This window comes from Aspergillus candidus, assembly GCF_002847045.1.
Source record: "Aspergillus candidus strain CBS 102.13 unplaced genomic scaffold BDW47scaffold_36, whole genome shotgun sequence".
NCBI classification, from domain to species: Eukaryota; Fungi; Ascomycota; class Eurotiomycetes; order Eurotiales; family Aspergillaceae; genus Aspergillus; species Aspergillus candidus.
In genome coordinates, this window is record NW_020194041.1 from 219602 (window position 1) to 235223 (window position 15622).

Below are 15622 nucleotides of genomic sequence, written 5' to 3' on the forward strand. Positions count from 1 at the left end.
GCAGGTCCCCGCAGTTGACAGCAGGAATGGAAGTAGACAAGGTGGGTCGAACTGCGGAGAGTTTCAGCCCAATCGAGTGGCTTTGGCTGTACATCTCTGGGCTGGATTCGAGATCCACCAATCCGTTACGAAGTGAAGATCATCTTGGATTGCTCCCGTGGGTAGGGTAGATATCTCCCAGGAATCACCTGTCATCTGAGGTTCCCCACGCAAGTTCGTGTTGATACCATGGACGGAGTGGTTCCACGTCAGGATAGACCCAAATGACCGGTTCGGAAGTAGTCTCGCGTGGATAATCCATGGATTTGTTTGTCGAGACCGATCCATGAGATTGGGATGAGTTGCAGCATGTTGGTGGCACTATGATGCAGCTTCCACTGATTGTTCCGGCCTCTCTTCTAGTATTTCCGAATCTACCAGTACTGACCATGACGAAATACCACCCTAGACAGTAGCAGTAGGAGCATCGAATCTTCGCGTCTTAAGGGCTGAACTTTTCCAGCGTTGGACAATCATCTACGAAGTCATGTCTAGCCTCACGCGGGTGGGTCGTCGAGAAGACTGCTCTACCCAGGGTAGAATACCACCACTTTTGACGTTATTTTCACCTCTCGATTTGAATCTCCGCTATGACCTGTTCCTGTAAGCCCTAGGCCGCCACCGCGCCACCTCCTGCATGTCTTGTGAAAGGCTGCAGTCTGTCTCATTGACTGATGGCGAAATAGAGGTGTTGAGGTGGTTGTTGCGCGCGTTCGGATTGTGAGTGGTCGGAGTATGTGAATATATATAAAGTGGTGGTCGGAGATGACGAAGTACCGAAAATGGACTCTTCATTCCAGGAGAACGGAATTAACAAGACCGGCGGCAAGGGATAAAGCATAGAACAGACCAAGAAGATATCTGGTCCTGCTCATCCAAGATCAAGAAGTCTAGCAAATCAGCGGGCGCAGGATGGTCAGAAGGAATGAAAGAGACAGTGGTGGATCCACCCGTCGCAAAACGATTTACTCATTGTCAACTCAATTCGAATGACTCGAAGCTTTTTTTCTCTCTTTTACTTCATCACTTGCTCCTGTCGACCCCTTTCACACATTCCATTCCTCCTGTTTGACCTCATTCTCTCCCTGTCTTCTTCTGTCCCCCCTATCCCTCTTCCACGCCATCATCCAAAAGTTCAACCCAAGTCGTCATACTTTCCCCGCCTTGGCAATCCCCAATCCAAATGCGTTCGACTTGATCCGACTCTCCTACACACAAAGACGTCAACCCTCTGATCATGTCAATTCTCTGGACGCAGGCAAATCTGCCTGCCGAAGAACCGATCCCGTTGACTCCGCGCGAAGCCGCCTCAGGACTGCTCGGGTCGGTATCACTGACCTGCTGGATTTTTCTCCTGGTATGATGAGCCGATCAAACCACCCAAGGTCCCTTATGAAAGAAAAAAAAAAAAGAAAAAAAAAAAGACAAATCGAATTCAAACGAACGACGATAAAACGAAGCCAATAATAACGAGAGAATCGATAGGTCCCCCAAGTAATCGAAAACTACCGCAACGGCAACGCCGACGCCATCTCCCTCCTCTTCATCTTCGTCTGGCTCATCGGCGACATCACCAACCTAATCGGCGGTCTCTGGGCGGGCCTCGTCCCCGTCATCGTCGCCATCGCCGTCTACTTCTGCATCGCCGACGGCGTCCTCATCACCCAATGCCTCTACTACAAGGCCAAGACAGCCCGTCTGCACAACGCCATCCGAGACAGCCGGCGCCGCTCGTCGACCGACACCCCCCTCCCGACCACGCCCCTGCTGGGCCGGCGCTTCAGCGACGAGTTCCCCGAGGGGGGCGCCCCGTCCCGCCGGGCGCTGGCCTCGTCGCAGCATCAGCATCAGCAGGACCAGCCGGAGGATACGCTCGCCAAGATCGTGGAGGAGGGCGAGATTGGGCGACGCGCTTGGTTTAAGAATCTGAGCAGCGTGCTGGCTATCTTCGTTATCGGCATGGCGGGGTGGACGGTCGCGTGGCAGTCGGGGGTGTGGCGGCCTGTGAGGCAGGATCATCATGGGGGGGTGGACATGGCGAAGGGGGCGCAGGTGGTGGGCTACTTCAGTGCGGTTTGCTACTTGGGGTGAGCATACCCCAAACCCACATCTTTAGGCCGCATCACGATGGGAGAGTTTTGACTGACAACGCTTTTTTTTTTCTGGGGTTGGTAGGGCGCGTCTCCCGCAGATCTACAAGAATTACACCGACAAGTCATGCGAGGGTAAGTCTATCATGATTGGTTTCCGCGGGTTTGATCGAGACTAACTGACGCAGGACTCTCATTGCTTTTTTTCATCCTCTCACTGATGGGCAACCTAACCTACGGAGCTGGGGTGGGTATCTCCCTTTCTGTTGTGTGACCTGGGTTGAGCTGTTGTGACTAACGGCAATACAGATCCTCTCCCACTCCACGGAACGAGACTACGTCGTGACCAACCTGCCGTGGCTGATCGGGTCGCTGGGCACGATGGTCGAAGATGTGGTTATTTTCGTGCAGTTTCGGCTCTACGCGGTGCGTGAGTCGGATGTATGATTATGATATTCTTTTGGTTCTTTTATCTTTGCTCGTGTTGTATTGTTGCGTGACTGTTGGCGGGTGATATTGTTGTATTCTGTGACTTGTACACTTGGGTGTCGGAAAAGTTTGTGTTTCAAAAGTTGGCTGGCGTTAATTGAATGGTTTATGAATGGTTATGTCCGGCGTTGCTGTATCCTTTTGAGTCCTCCTACAGATGTGTTGTCGAATAGTGAAAATCAGGTAGAGCAGATACTTTGTCGAAGGTCGTGTAAAGCCAGATAATACGGAAACCCTTACACACTACACAGAGTAAACGTTTTGGAATCATGGTCGCATGACAAGACATGGCATGAGAGCTGGGCACCTAAGCTCCAAAAAAAAAAAACGGACTAGCTGAGATGGAAATTCATTTCAGTAAGGGAAACCCGCGAACCACACCCATCCGATGGGCCCAACAAGTCCCCACTGTCGTTTCTCTTTTCCCATCCCTCATCTTGTAGCCAGCCAACCAGGCCGGAATCCCAGCGGCATCCGTCCACCCGGGCCATGACGACAAAAAAATAGCCCATTGATCATACCAGAAACGGCCCCCAGCGCCCAGTCCATATCGGCTGTCCCATCCTTTTTTGGCAAAATTTTTTCCCTTTTTGGTAATTCGTGCGGTCGCGTAGTATCGGGTACAAGAGATGCGAGGGCGAAACGGATAGAAGAGAGGAAGGAAACGAGGTTGGAAAGGAAAAAAAGAAGCGGGATTGGAGCGAGACGCTTAGTCGAAGAGACCGAAGCCCATGTCCTCGTCGGACTCCTCCTTCTCTGTAGGATTATTAGCTTCCATATGGTAGGAGATCGATCAGGTTAGATATAACGTACCCTCCTCCTTCTTCTCCTCGGCAGCCTCGGCGGGGGCGGCAGCAGCACCACCGGCGGCGGCGGGAGCGGCAGGGCCAGCGGAGCCGACGTTGGTCAGCAGGTCCTTGATGTCCTTGCCCTCGAGAGCCTGAATCACGAAATCATGTCAGCGCATTTGCGCGGGACTCCTCCAGTCGCGAGGATCGAGAATTACCTTGGCGAAGATGGAAGTCCAGATGGGCTCAACCTCGGGAACCTTGGCGGCAGACAGAAGAGTCTGGAGCTTGTCGGCCTGTGTTGAAGATCCGGTCAGTCGATTGATTGCGCTTGAAATCCCTATTCCGTTTCTCCTTCTGTTGTTTCCATGACTTCTTTCGAAACCGCTCTTTCATTTGATATCCACTCCAAATCCAAATGCGCATCCAATCTTGAAAATCAAGGGATACGTACGGTGACCTCGACGCCGTCATCGGCGAGGATGAGGGCGGCGTAAGAGCAGGCGAGCTCGGCAGTAGACATGGTGTCGGGAGGGGTAGTCTGGCGAGGGACTGTCGAAAAGGGTTGGGTGAGGATGGGATGAAGAGGTGAGGAAAAAGAGATGGAACTTTTGCTGGAGATACGGAATCAACAGGAATGACTAACCCGCTGGGGAGGTGAGTGTGAGTGTGTGCCCGCATCAAGCCCTCGCTTAGGGCTATCCATTTCGGGCCTAGTGCGGTTTTTATGCATCACGTGGTGTATCTGCCGGATCCGGTTAGCGCGGGGATGCCATCATCGCCTCAGGCCCTTTATGCATGGAGCTCATCGCATCGTCCGATCTATCGATCCATCACTATCTGGCCATCTAGATTTCTTCAGTTGTCGTCACCATATGGTCTGCACTTTCTGAACCAATCTAGACTTTTCTTTATCCTTTTTACTCTATCTCTTGACGACCCTCCCTCCCATACCGATCTATCTATCTCCATGGATTCCCCCGCGATCCCCGCTCCGTTGGATCCGAACGAACAGCCGATTCTAGAAACCCTGCTGCGCACTCGCGACGCCCTTCTTCTCCTCAAACGGGACAAATCTTCTTATATCAAATCTCGCGATGTCCTTCCGCTCTACGAAGAAGTGATTGGTGAGGTCGAGAAGCTCAATGCCGTGCGCAAGGATGGAGACCGTCGGATGACCCATAACCGATGTGAGCTACCCGATATCGGATACGACTGGCTGAATCAGAACTAACCATCGTGACTGGACGCAGTGGACTATATCCTAGATGATTGCTTTCAATTAATCTCGTTGCTGTTCTTGACTGTGGGGAGGAATAATGAAGCCCCGGCAGTGTATGTCCCGCATGCTGAGCTATCGCGAACCTGCTGACGTCCCTCGCTTATCTAGTTATTCGCTTGCGACTACGATTCAGGTATGTTACTTACCATCTTTGATGCTGTTTAAATATCTGACAAACCTAGCGTCTAGTCAATCATCTCGAAGAGGCCGGTTTCTACAGCTCCAAAGATCTAGTCTCCATAGCCAAAACCCTCGCCTCCATGCGCGAGACCTGTGAACGGAGTCGCGAGTCGTACTCCCCGGAGCTGATGACTTTGCTGGAGAGCCGTCTGGAGAAATGTCAACGGGGACTGGACAGGCTGCAGCAGGACCTGGACCGGCTGGATCCGAGTCTGGTGCCGGCACATGAGACGCTGGTTTCGGTTTTGCGCTCGACCGCGGCGGTCAACACCCGATCGAAGGTACCTACACTTAAACTCACAGTAGAGCGTCGTGCTGACCAGCGTAGTTCTCTTCGTCCGAGGTGAACGGACTCCGGAACCAACTCAAGAAGATTAGCGACATGATGAAGGACGGCCAGTTCGTTGGCCCAGACGGGGCGCCTCTCCGCGGTCAGGAGCATGTGAAGCTGCTGCTGGAACGGTGCTGGAAGTGGACGGAGATCGTTCTCGAACGGTGGGTCCACATCCCTGGCTCGGCCTACCACTGCTGATTCACGAGACAGACAAGGACACATCGATGAACGCTTCCAAGAGCAGTACGAACGTCTAGTCGACATCCGCAACCAGCTAGACCGACTGTCAGTGACGCAGGCGTGGTCTCTCCGGGAGACAGACCTGTTCGTATACCAGCGGAAGCTAGACCGGATCGACGAAGCGCGGGTGAACGGGAACTTTGTGGATGCGGTCGGCCAGCCGGCGGACATACACGCCCAGCGAGTACGTCTCTTTTCCTACGTGATGGGTGACCCTCGTCCCTAACAGATTATAGACTCTACTATACCTCATCCGCCGAAGCTATGCATACATCTACGCGCTACTGATCTCTTCAGAGCCGGTATCGGAGGCCCTGCTACCCGTGCACAACCAGCTGCAAACGCTGCGACGGTGCCTCCTCGAGGTGAAAGAATCTGGCGGCGTAGCCAACAGCCGCGAGCTGTACCCGTATAGCATGAAGGTATGTCCTCTTCACCACTGTGTACGTCCATATCTAACAATATAGCTCAACTCAATCGACAACATGCGCGTGGACGGCAAGTTCTACGTCGGCAACGACATCCCGGAAGGCCAGGGCAGCGTGAATGCGCTGCTGGCAGAATGCTACGACATCGTGTGGGAGCTGCGGGCTGCGGTTGTTGAGAACGATGAGCAATCCTGATTGGTTGTTGTTCTGGTGGTTTGGTTTTTCTATTTACTGGTTTGGTTGATTTCATCTGCTGGGTTGGTGGTTTTACTGGATTTATGTTGAGTAATGAGTGATAGGCTGCGGCGTTTTGGCGCGATGGATGGGGAATGTATCTTTATTACGCAGTACTACAAGGGATATATGCATATGTATGTGTATGTGTAATATGTAGTATCATAGTATATGTGTATATGTAAGGTGTAGTAGGTATAGTAGATACGGAGCGCTCCGTATAGGTAGTATACCAAGGTAGTAGACATTAAACAATGACATCATAGCCAGTATACAACCCCTCACCACAACCTGATCCCCAACACCAAACCACTACCTCAATAAGGAACATTCATACACATACCCTCATATACATACACCCCTTCACACAACAACACATCCATCAATCTTTCTACACTAAAGAACAGGAAAATGCCCCCAACAACCCGCACAGCCTTCCCCACCCAATCCACCCCCCTCCTCACCTACGGGCTCCCCTACCCAACCCTAACAGCGCAACACGCAGCCACCACCTTCTCCGCAAAGCGCATCTACATCCTCATATCAGGGACACTAGCACGCACCACAGACTCCCTCCAGCGACTGCAGCATGCGCTGGAATCATACCCCGTAGCCGATATGAGAGTCGTGGGGGTCCGGAGAGGAATGAAGAGCCATACGTACTGGTCGGAGGTGTTAGAAGTCGCAGACGATGTGCGTGCCACGGGGGCAGATCTGCTGGTGATACTTGGCGGGGGGACTTTAGTTGATGCGGGGAAGGTAGTCGGATTGGTATTCCTCTCTTTTCCTCTCCTTCTTTTCCTCTCCTTCTTTTCCTCTCCTTCTTTTCCCCATATATATATATATTATACAGTATGTATATATACTGACCAGATCAAAACGAGGACAGGCCCTAGCAAACAACATCACCACCCCATCCGCCCTCTCAACCTTCTCCACCACCAACCCCAACCCCAACCCCGAACAAGAAATCCACCCCTCGCACCTCCCCACAATCGCCATCCCAACGACCCTCTCCGGCGGCGAATACTCCAACCTAGCAGGCTCCACCAACGACACCACCGACGAGAAGCACCTCTTCTCAACCGGAATCCGCGGCCCGCAACTCGTCATCCTCGACGCCGAGCTCTGCGCCACCACCACCCCCGCACGCGTGTGGCTCAGCACGGGCATCCGCGCCGTCGACCACTGCGTCGAGACGTATCTCCAGCAGTCCTCGCCTACGGGCGACACAGAGAACGAGAACGAGACGGAGGAGGGCGAGGGCGAGGCGAGCGCGCTGGCGAAACATGGGCTGGGACTGTTGGTACCGGGGTTGTTGAAGTGTGCTGCTGATAGGGAGGGGAAAGGTGTGGAGGCGAGGTTGGATTGTTTGCTGGGGAGTGTGGATGCTATGGGTGCTTGTCTGGGGGGTGGAGGGGGAGCAGGGAGAGGGAGGGAGGGGGTGAAGTTGGGAGCGTCGCATGGGATTGGACATCAGGTATTTATTTCCCTTTCCTTATTTTTTTTTTCCTTTCCTTTCCTCTCTCTTTATATATCTAGCGTAAGCTAGATATATGGTATGATATATATATATATATATATATACTAACTAAGTAATATAGTTGGGCCCCCTGGGCATCCCCCACGGCGAAACAAGCTGCATCCTCCTGCCCGCAGTGTGCAAATACAACGCCCTCCACAGCCCTCCCTCGCCCACCTCTCGTCAGAACAGCCTACGGCAGTTCCTCCTCCGCCAACCAGCCATATCAGACGTCCTCCACGCTCGAGCCATCAACAAAGACACGGCAGATCTGGGCGACGTGCTCGACGCCGTCATCCGCGAGTTGGGGCTTCCGCGCTCACTGAGCGAGGTTGGTGTGGGGCGGGAGAAGTTCGATGAGATTGCGGAGAAGAGTATTAGGGATTCGTTTTGTAGGGGGAATCCTGTGCCGGTTGTGAGGGGGGAGCAGGTGGTGGAGATTTTGGAGATGGTTCTTTGATTTTTTTCTTTTTTCTTCTGATATATATATATAGAGGGAGAGGTATCTTTATATATGCTTTATGTATATAGCTTAGTGTATACTCAATATACTCAATATACTCAATGCGCTTACATCCCCACCTATACCAGTGAACACGGATCATACAAAGTATACAAGTATACAAAGACACTATGTATATAGTATGTATTCGCTAAACATAAATCATATCCATAACCAATCTACTGAAAGTAACTCCGCACAGCCGCCTGGTTATCCGGGTTGACGCCCGCCAGGATCTGGTCCGCGTTGACCCCCGTCGCGCCCACCAGCTGCTTGGCCGCGTTGGCCACCCGCCCGGCCGTCTGGCCTTGCAGGGTCTCTGCTTCCAGGGCGGCCACGATGAACCCGAAGACTTTGTCGGCGTTGGCCATGACCACGGGGTTTTGCCTATTGATTTTATTAGCTTGTACTCAAAAGTGGATGGGGGAAAAGGGGGGACGGACTGCTCAATCAGCTGTGCCAGGAAAAAGTATGCGTAGGGCGCCGCTTCCTCGTCAAAGGTGATCGGCAAGGTCGTCAACCAGCTAGCCACGACATCCGGGGCGTTCTGCACCTTGCTGGCGTTGAAGTGCAGGATCTTGGCGATACTGGCCGACGCGTTCTCCGTCGCGAAGACGTGCTCCTCCGACCGCGACTGCGGGATCTGCGTCGCCTGCAGCAGGCTCGGCAGACAAGCAGCCACAAAGTCAGCCCACGCCGCGCCGCCCTTCTGCGCCGCGACACCAACGCCATAGGCTGCCGCCTGGCGGTTGGCCGCGTTCTGGTCCTGCAGGCCCGCCGCGAGCGGCCGCATGATGTGGTCCTTGTACTTCCAGGCGTCGTCGCCGCAGAACTCCAGCACGTCGTCCATGATGCACAGCGCCCACTGGCGCTGCGTGGGGTCCTCGCTCGTGATGAACGCGTCGTAGAACGGCATCAGCGTCTCCCACGAGGGCAGGAACGACGTGCCCTGGTTCTTGAAGATCGTGTGGAACGCCTTGTTCATGTCGCTCAGCAGGTTCTGGTCGTCTTCCACCGCGTACTCGTAGTCCAGGCTCTCCTCCTCGCCCTCTTCGAGGTCCGCCCGCTCTTCCAGTCGCTGCTTGACGCGCAGCTGGTAGTCTTCCAGCGTTGACTTGGCCGACGTGATGAACGCCTGTAGGTGCTGCAGGCTCAGGCAGTTCTTGCCCACCACCTCCACCGACTCGTAGAAGCACTGGTACATCTCCGCCAGGGTGTCCACCGTCGGCTCCGCACTCAGCACCTCGATGATCTTCTCCGCCACCTTGTTCCACATCTGCGCGAACCCAGGCGACTGCTCGCCGTGCGCCTTCTTGTACGAGTTCAGCAGCTGCGGAACCAGCTTGGCCGACGACACCCGCACGGGGTCGTGGAAGAAGAACGCCAGTCCGGGCACCGCGATCTTCTCCATCGTCTCCAACACGTACGGCTCAAAGGCCGCCTCCAGGAACTGCGCGTAGATCGTGATCAGCTCGATGGCGGTGTTCTTGTCTTCCAGGGCGCTGGTCTTGATCCCGATGACCTTGCCCTTGAGGGGCACAAGCTCCCAACCCTCATCCTGCTCCACCTGTTCGATCTGGTTCTCGTCGTCCAACAGCTGGATGTCGGCCCGCGCGGCCGCCACCGTCAGCAGGGGCGGCATCACGCCCGGCAGGTAGGGCACGAAGTCCTGGCCCAGCACGCGGCACATCCGGCCCCAGCAGTGGAGCAGGTACTGCGACTGCGGGTCGTCCGCGTCCACAATGTTCTGCTGGATGTTGCCCAGCAGCTGCACCAGGTTCAGCGCGTCCTGGCCCATCTTGGTCTTGCCCACGGCGAGCGCGATCAGCGTCGCGCACTCCATCGCCTTGGCGCGCAGCAGGCGGTACTCCTTGGACTGCTCCTCCTTGAGGACGTTGAACAGCAGCGGCATCAGAGTGCTATAATACTGGTCGAAAGCGTTCTCGGCGGAATCGGCGATCGTGGCGATCGTGGACAGCGCCTGCTCCTGGACGTAGCGCTTGTCGCTGCGCAGAAGCTGGAGGAGGTGACGCAGGAGATTGTCCAGGTACGGCTCCAGGACCTTGCGCTCCGCCTCCTCGCAGAAGTTGACCAGGGCGGCCGCCGCGTGGGCTTGCACGCGAGGCTCGGCGCTGTCCAGGACGGGGATGATGTTGTTCAGGACCACCTGGTGGTACTTCTCCTGCATAGTGCCGGCGAAGTCGGTGCTCATCTGGCCCAACGCGTTGCAGCCGGCGTAACGAACGCGGGGATGCGGATCCTGCAGGGCGGGGACGATCAGGGCCAGCACCTGATCCAGTTCACCGACCATCAGGTCGCGGCAGCCCTCCGAGATGGCGGAGATGGCCATCAGCGCGGCGTGGCGATCCCGCCAGGCGGAAGACGACATCATGCTAGGGATCCATGCGAACGTGGCGGGGAGGATGACCTGGCCGCCCAGCTTATTGGCCAGACGGTCCATGCACTGTTCACCGGCCACATGGTTGAGATCGCTCTCCTCCAGGTCGAGCTACGGAAAGATCAGCAAACCCGACACCAAAAACACACACGGGGACATACATCTTCGGACGAATTCCACTCGGAAGCATCGTCATCGTCGATGCCGATATCGGTCATCAGGCTGAGACACTGCGTCACCATCTCCTGGGCGAACTTTTCGTTCTTCTTGCACATGTTGGGGGCGTAGTCGGCAAAGGTGGCCATCAACTCCAGCGCGTTCTGGCGGACCTGATCGCTGAGGTCCTTCTCGGCGACGACGCTGACGCTGAACGTCACCAGGTTGTTGAACATGGTCTTGAACATCTTCGGGGAGATCTCAGCCAGCTCGATCAGCGACATGAACGCCGCGGACAGGTCCTCACTCTCGCCCGCCTCCTTGAGCGGCGGCAGGACATTGAGCAGGTCGGCCACGAGCGGGAAGAACTTGGGCTGCGACTTCTTGGAGATGGAGCGGAAAAAGGACGCGAACGCTTCCAAGGCAGAAATGCGCACCTGCACACAGCGGTTGTTTGGTCAATAGGGTCACCAGTGGGCGGGAAATCCAAATGAGCACATACGGTGACGACGTCATCCTTGAAACCCTTGCCGAACACGTTCAGCACGGCATCCTCGTGGTTCTTCTCGATGATCCCGGGGGTAGTCGAGAAGATGCGGTAGGCGGCCTCGCGCAGGCCCGCATCGGGGGACTGACTGGCCTGGAACAGAACACCGAGGAGCTCCGGCCATTGATCGCCTGCAACAAACTAATCAGAACGGTTTCCCCCAGAGATGACAACCACAGCCGCATACCATTATCAGTGTACTGTCTCGCGATCTCCGCGACGGAATCCCCAACCTTCCTCCGCACGTCCGCCACCGACTCGGTCGTCAGACACGTCACCAGCTTCTGTCGAATAACCAGTCGTTGTTCTCCGGTGAGAGTCGAGAAGAGTTCCTTGGCTTCGTTGGTAACGGGATCTTTGCGCGTCTTGGTTGCGATCCTCCTGAACAGCACCGCGGCGAAGGACCTTATCTGGAGAAGATCAATTAGAAATGAACCTCAGAAGTCAACGCACACACGTCCACCTCCTTTCCCACCAATCCAATCTTCTCCCCTCTCTCACACCCTCTCACTCTACCACTCCCCAAAGGAATCATCCGCCTTCACACCCAAGAGACACAAAACTTACACCCGGTTCAGCGCCCTGAATCTGCTCCACCAAGCCCATAAGCAGCACATCAGGACGATTTTGAATCCAATCATTATTCAGCTGTTCCTCAGCCTGCGAGCGGACCGTATTATCGCTGGTCATCAACCCGTGCAGCAGCTGTGACAGCGCCGAGTGAACTTCGGCCGGGAGCAACGACATGGCGACGGGGACCCCACCGAGGGCAAAGATTTTAACAAGGTCGCAATTCGGAGAGCGCGTATAGACGCACGGGCTTCAATAGTTGAACCCGGGGGGTATTAGATTGAGTAAGTGGGGTAGAGGGGGGGAGGGGTGGAAGGGGGGGGCTTTTTTTGGGAGTTGTTTTGGTGGGGGATGGATGGATGGATGTCGTTGGGGGGGAGGAGGGGGGAATAATGTTCCTGGTAGGGAAGAAAAAGAAAACGTCAGGTGAAAAAGGAACCTAGAATTGACGTCGATTGAAGGAAGGAAAAGAGAGAAGTTGTTTCTCCGGGACAAAGGAGGAGAAAGCAGCCTCAGCAAAGCAACAACGCGTTCAGCTGGAGAACAAAAGAGTCTGAGAGTCTGAGAGCCCGTTCTGTAAGGGAAAAAAAAAAAAAAAAAAGATGAAGGGAAAGTAAGTGACTGAGGCACAAATGCAGTACGAGCCTCAGGCTGCCATCCAATCGTGTCTCTTCAGGCATCCACTAGGCCGCATCAGGCATGTACATGTCAGGCACCAAGGCACTAAACGGTTCTTCCATCAAACATAGCTATAGTAGATCAACTCTATACACTCCATAAGTACTAGACTATATATACTACCTACATACGTAATAAAAAATACAGCGAGTAGAGATTCCATTCAGGGTTGTGGCAGTAAAAATCATGATGCTGAACGAACACAGTGTATCAGATGGTATATGGATTCAACTCACGCTCAGGAAGCAGTAACACGCGATCCGAACAGGGATCCACGGCCACCATCACGCAAAGATGCAAACGAAAAGTAATAATAAAAAAGACAAACAATGAATAAAAACAACGCTGGGGTTAAGACAAAAAAAGAGAACAGGCAACCGTCGTACACATTGACCTTTTTCCTCCACTCTCAATACACCACTACCGCCCGCTGGGCCGGCTCAGGATAAACACCCCCGCAATCACCGCCGCCAGGGTCACAATCGCGCCCGGAAGCAGCAGATCGTTGGGCACCCCCGCGATGTACTGCTCCTCCGGGTGGCGCGGGGGGAACGTCTGGCTGCGGGTCCGCGACACCAGGGGCTCCTCCACCGTGTCCTCCGAGACCGTCGAGCTCTTCTCCTCCACCGGGATGGGTGCCGGCACCGGCACCGGCGCCGGCGCCGGCTCGGCGGGGGCGGGCACCGGGGGCTGCGTCGGGTCGTGGACAAAGAGGTCGACCTTGTCCCGGCGCGAGTGGCGCGAGAGGAGGATCGCATCCGCCAGGTCCTGGTCGGTCGTGATCGAGACCGTGTCCCCCTCGTTGTCCATGTAGCTCAGGGCGTACCCCGTGTTGCTCAGCTTCCCATCCTCGCAGACCGCCGCGCCGCCGACCGCCTCCAGCTCGGGGCCCAGCTTGGCGCTGACTTGCGACACGAGCTCGACAATGCCCGCCGAGGGGAGGATGTTCACGCGGTGCACGCGTCCGCTCGGGGCCTTGAATTTGAAGGGGAACGGGGCGAGCTCTCCGTGGTGCGATCCGATGAACTCCGAGTGCTCATCCCCACCGTGGTGGGAGGCCGACTCGTTCGGGAGAACGCTGTCTCGGGCGTCGAAAGTATGTCTCGGCGATTCGGGGCTGATCACGGACCGGTGCGCGGTCGGGGGCGCGTGCTGCTGGCTGCCAGAGACCATGGAGTCGGATTCGTGGTCCATGGACAACCAGAACTTGTTCCACGCGGGGCCTTCGTCATCCGCCGTCGACATCGAATTGATCTGGAAAAGGTCAGCGGGTTGGATTTGCGGTCCAACGGGGACTCATTACTAACCTGCTCGAGGGTGGCATAGGTGAGCTTGAGCACGTCCACCATGCCCACAATCTCGCCCGCATCGTTCATCACCGGCAGGTTGAGGTAGTGGCCATCTATACGCGAGTCAGTTCGGTCCCGTCAATCATTCGAATCCGGCATACTGACCATGCATCTTGCGCAGCGCCGCCTGGATACTCATGTCCGCGGGCGCAAAGTCGGGGTGGGGCGTCATCACACGGACGACACTGCAAGTGGAGGGGTCCAGACCCGGTGCAATCACACGCAACACCACATCCTTGCTGGTGAAGATACCCGTGATCGAGCCCTGGTCTTGCACCAGGAGCGCGGTAGTGTGGTGTTCCTTCATGAGTGCCGCAGCCTCCTTCACGGACGTGCGCACGGAGACGGTCGTCGGGGGCATGCCGTCCAGGACGGTTTCCAGGGTCGGGCCCGACATCTTGGAGCGCAGGGCCTCGACATACTGAATGATCTGTTGGGGCTGGCTGGACCCGAGTTCGGTCTGGACGCCCTCCAACGCATCGTACAGCTTGCGAGAGGAGCTGTAGGCACGCTCCAGCTTCTCCATCGCGTCGTAAAAGCACTTGGTGATATCGAGCACGCCCGAGATATCTTGGTTCTCATCCATCACGGGCAGATGGCGGAAGCCCTTCCGGACCATCAGGTCGAGCGCATCCGTGGCGCTGGTGTCGGTGCGCGCGCACAGGGGGTTCTTGGTCATGATCTCGGACACGGTGACTTCGCGGGCCTTGGACCCGGCGCCCACCACGCGGAAGGCCAGATCCTTTGCGGTGAAGATACCCGCAATCCGGTCATCGTCGTCGGTCACCAACACGCAGTCCTCCCTCTTCGCGGCCATCAATTGGGCGGCTTCGGCGATCGACATGGAGGGCTTGATCTGCAGGGCCTGGCTGGGCTTGAGGGCCAGGACGGTCCCGGGAGGGGCTTTACGGGAACGATGGGCTCGGCCGGGCTGGTGCTTCTTCTTGCTGAGGTCGGCCTCGATCTTTCGACGAATTGCCTGATCCATGTTAGATGTTTACCGATTGGAGGTATGGCGCCAGTAGTAGACTAGACTCATGGGCATAGACTACGCTCGAGGGAAGGGGCACCAGAGTCTAAATAGCGCAATTGGAAAAGAATCTAGCCTACCTCATCGCGTTTCGACTGCGTCTGCCTCTGACGGCTGCTGGCGGCGCTGGCACTCATGGTGGAGCTTCCGATGTCACTGGAGGGGGTGTGAGGAGTCTGGGCGGTATGAGACGAGGAGATGGACGAGTTATCGGGTCGAGGACGAGGGATATGCGAAGCCGGGCTGCTCTCAAAATCTGGCAGTTTACCTCTCCCAACAGTCTTATGGCTGTAGGTTCCCCTGTAGGTTCCTGTAGCGGACATATCCTTTGGAACGGGTCGAAGCGGGCCGTGGAACGCAGGAGGTCGGACGGAGTCGGTGAAGGGTCAGGAGAGGGAGAAGGGATCAGGGATCCAGTTCAAATACCAACAATAAAACTCGAGTCAACGCAAGGAAGGGGGCAAACAAAGATGAAGTTCCAACGAGACAGAAGAACAAAAAAAGAATTATGGCTGTCGGATTGAAAGAGATGAGATGACAAGGGAAGATCCGGTGCCACCAGACCGACAGGGGGGGGGGCGTGACTTGGACGAACTATTGGTCTTGGGCTCTTTTTTTTTTCTTCTCTCTGCCGTCCCGACAAGTAAACAAAATACCCGTATCGGTATTGGCGTACCGTCACCTCCCGCTGTGACACGTGATGCGGGTGGCATGACTGGTGGCCTGAGGTGTCACATCCGATCGTTTATGCCTTTATGCCTTTATG

At 55.5% G+C, this 15622-nt stretch overlaps 7 protein-coding genes across 7 annotated transcripts; 4 read left to right on the forward strand and 3 right to left on the reverse strand.

The window, feature by feature from the left end:
• Positions 1–865: 865 nt before the first annotated feature.
• Positions 866–1777, forward strand: BDW47DRAFT_108900 (uncharacterized protein). The gene is made up of 2 exons (XM_024813334.1): positions 866–1396; positions 1525–1777. The coding sequence occupies exon 1, from the start codon at positions 1029–1031 to the stop codon at positions 1272–1274; it is 246 nt and encodes an 81-aa protein (XP_024670386.1). The 5' UTR covers positions 866–1028; the 3' UTR covers positions 1275–1396; positions 1525–1777.
• Positions 866–2858, forward strand: BDW47DRAFT_132841 (PQ-loop repeat-containing protein). Its single transcript, XM_024817671.1, has 5 exons — positions 866–1396; positions 1525–2126; positions 2215–2264; positions 2318–2376; positions 2439–2858. Exons 1-5 carry the CDS (start codon positions 1277–1279, stop codon positions 2574–2576), a joined length of 969 nt encoding a protein of 322 aa, XP_024670387.1. The 5' UTR covers positions 866–1276; the 3' UTR covers positions 2577–2858.
• A 32-nt stretch (positions 2859–2890) lies between these two features.
• rpp1 (ribosomal protein P1) lies at positions 2891–4031 on the reverse strand. Its single transcript, XM_024813335.1, has 4 exons — positions 3861–4031; positions 3625–3702; positions 3432–3558; positions 2891–3374 (listed from the first exon to the last, which is right to left on the reverse strand). The coding sequence occupies exons 1-4, from the start codon at positions 3927–3929 to the stop codon at positions 3328–3330; spliced, it is 321 nt and encodes a 106-aa protein (XP_024670388.1). The 5' UTR covers positions 3930–4031; the 3' UTR covers positions 2891–3327.
• A 212-nt stretch (positions 4032–4243) lies between these two features.
• Positions 4244–6241, forward strand: BDW47DRAFT_108905 (uncharacterized protein). Its single transcript, XM_024813336.1, has 8 exons — positions 4244–4596; positions 4660–4741; positions 4797–4821; positions 4871–5149; positions 5197–5363; positions 5413–5626; positions 5679–5864; positions 5910–6241. Exons 1-8 carry the CDS (start codon positions 4377–4379, stop codon positions 6063–6065), a joined length of 1329 nt encoding a protein of 442 aa, XP_024670389.1. The 5' UTR covers positions 4244–4376; the 3' UTR covers positions 6066–6241.
• A 187-nt stretch (positions 6242–6428) lies between these two features.
• Positions 6429–8195, forward strand: BDW47DRAFT_51747 (iron-containing alcohol dehydrogenase). The gene is made up of 3 exons (XM_024819211.1): positions 6429–6875; positions 6994–7584; positions 7709–8195. Exons 1-3 carry the CDS (start codon positions 6516–6518, stop codon positions 8084–8086), a joined length of 1329 nt encoding a protein of 442 aa, XP_024670390.1. The 5' UTR covers positions 6429–6515; the 3' UTR covers positions 8087–8195.
• A 61-nt stretch (positions 8196–8256) lies between these two features.
• Positions 8257–12390, reverse strand: BDW47DRAFT_108909 (nuclear import receptor PSE1). The gene is made up of 6 exons (XM_024813337.1): positions 11797–12390; positions 11417–11639; positions 11185–11360; positions 10688–11119; positions 8572–10637; positions 8257–8515 (listed from the first exon to the last, which is right to left on the reverse strand). Exons 1-6 carry the CDS (start codon positions 11974–11976, stop codon positions 8308–8310), a joined length of 3285 nt encoding a protein of 1094 aa, XP_024670391.1. The 5' UTR covers positions 11977–12390; the 3' UTR covers positions 8257–8307.
• A 162-nt stretch (positions 12391–12552) lies between these two features.
• BDW47DRAFT_51758 (CBS and PB1 domain protein) lies at positions 12553–15441 on the reverse strand. Its single transcript, XM_024819212.1, has 4 exons — positions 14937–15441; positions 13932–14805; positions 13785–13879; positions 12553–13731 (listed from the first exon to the last, which is right to left on the reverse strand). The coding sequence occupies exons 1-4, from the start codon at positions 15177–15179 to the stop codon at positions 12898–12900; spliced, it is 2046 nt and encodes a 681-aa protein (XP_024670392.1). The 5' UTR covers positions 15180–15441; the 3' UTR covers positions 12553–12897.
• Positions 15442–15622: the final 181 nt, after the last annotated feature.

Bases quoted from the DNA above. Each gene is read 5' to 3' on its own strand.
- BDW47DRAFT_108900 (XM_024813334.1), top strand. From the start codon at position 1,029: ATGACTCGAAGCTTTTTTTCTCTCTTTTACTTCATCACTTGCTCCTGT.
- BDW47DRAFT_132841 (XM_024817671.1), top strand. From the start codon at position 1,277: ATGTCAATTCTCTGGACGCAGGCAAATCTGCCTGCCGAAGAACCGATC. The intron at 2,265-2,317 runs GTAAGTCTATCA...TAACTGACGCAG, and splicing joins CACCGACAAGTCATGCGAGG to GACTCTCATTGCTTTTTTTC. The intron at 2,377-2,438 runs GTGGGTATCTCC...ACGGCAATACAG, and splicing joins ACCTAACCTACGGAGCTGGG to ATCCTCTCCCACTCCACGGA.
- rpp1 (XM_024813335.1), bottom strand. From the start codon at position 3,929: ATGTCTACTGCCGAGCTCGCCTGCTCTTACGCCGCCCTCATCCTCGCC. The intron at 3,559-3,624 runs GTAATTCTCGAT...TTCGTGATTCAG, and splicing joins GGACTTCCATCTTCGCCAAG to GCTCTCGAGGGCAAGGACAT. The intron at 3,375-3,431 runs GTACGTTATATC...ATAATCCTACAG, and splicing joins CGAGGAGAAGAAGGAGGAGG to AGAAGGAGGAGTCCGACGAG.
- BDW47DRAFT_108905 (XM_024813336.1), top strand. From the start codon at position 4,377: ATGGATTCCCCCGCGATCCCCGCTCCGTTGGATCCGAACGAACAGCCG. The intron at 4,742-4,796 runs GTATGTCCCGCA...TCGCTTATCTAG, and splicing joins AATAATGAAGCCCCGGCAGT to TTATTCGCTTGCGACTACGA. The intron at 4,822-4,870 runs GTATGTTACTTA...TGACAAACCTAG, and splicing joins CGCTTGCGACTACGATTCAG to CGTCTAGTCAATCATCTCGA.
- BDW47DRAFT_51747 (XM_024819211.1), top strand. From the start codon at position 6,516: ATGCCCCCAACAACCCGCACAGCCTTCCCCACCCAATCCACCCCCCTC. The intron at 6,876-6,993 runs GTATTCCTCTCT...AAACGAGGACAG, and splicing joins CGGGGAAGGTAGTCGGATTG to GCCCTAGCAAACAACATCAC. The intron at 7,585-7,708 runs GTATTTATTTCC...TAAGTAATATAG, and splicing joins CGCATGGGATTGGACATCAG to TTGGGCCCCCTGGGCATCCC.
- BDW47DRAFT_108909 (XM_024813337.1), bottom strand. From the start codon at position 11,976: ATGTCGTTGCTCCCGGCCGAAGTTCACTCGGCGCTGTCACAGCTGCTG. The intron at 11,640-11,796 runs GTAAGTTTTGTG...GATCTTCTCCAG, and splicing joins TTCAGGGCGCTGAACCGGGT to ATAAGGTCCTTCGCCGCGGT. The intron at 10,638-10,687 runs GTATGTCCCCGT...ATCTTTCCGTAG, and splicing joins AGTGGAATTCGTCCGAAGAT to CTCGACCTGGAGGAGAGCGA.
- BDW47DRAFT_51758 (XM_024819212.1), bottom strand. From the start codon at position 15,179: ATGTCCGCTACAGGAACCTACAGGGGAACCTACAGCCATAAGACTGTT. The intron at 13,880-13,931 runs GTCAGTATGCCG...ACTCGCGTATAG, and splicing joins GGCGCTGCGCAAGATGCATG to ATGGCCACTACCTCAACCTG. The intron at 13,732-13,784 runs GTTAGTAATGAG...GACCTTTTCCAG, and splicing joins CCTATGCCACCCTCGAGCAG to ATCAATTCGATGTCGACGGC.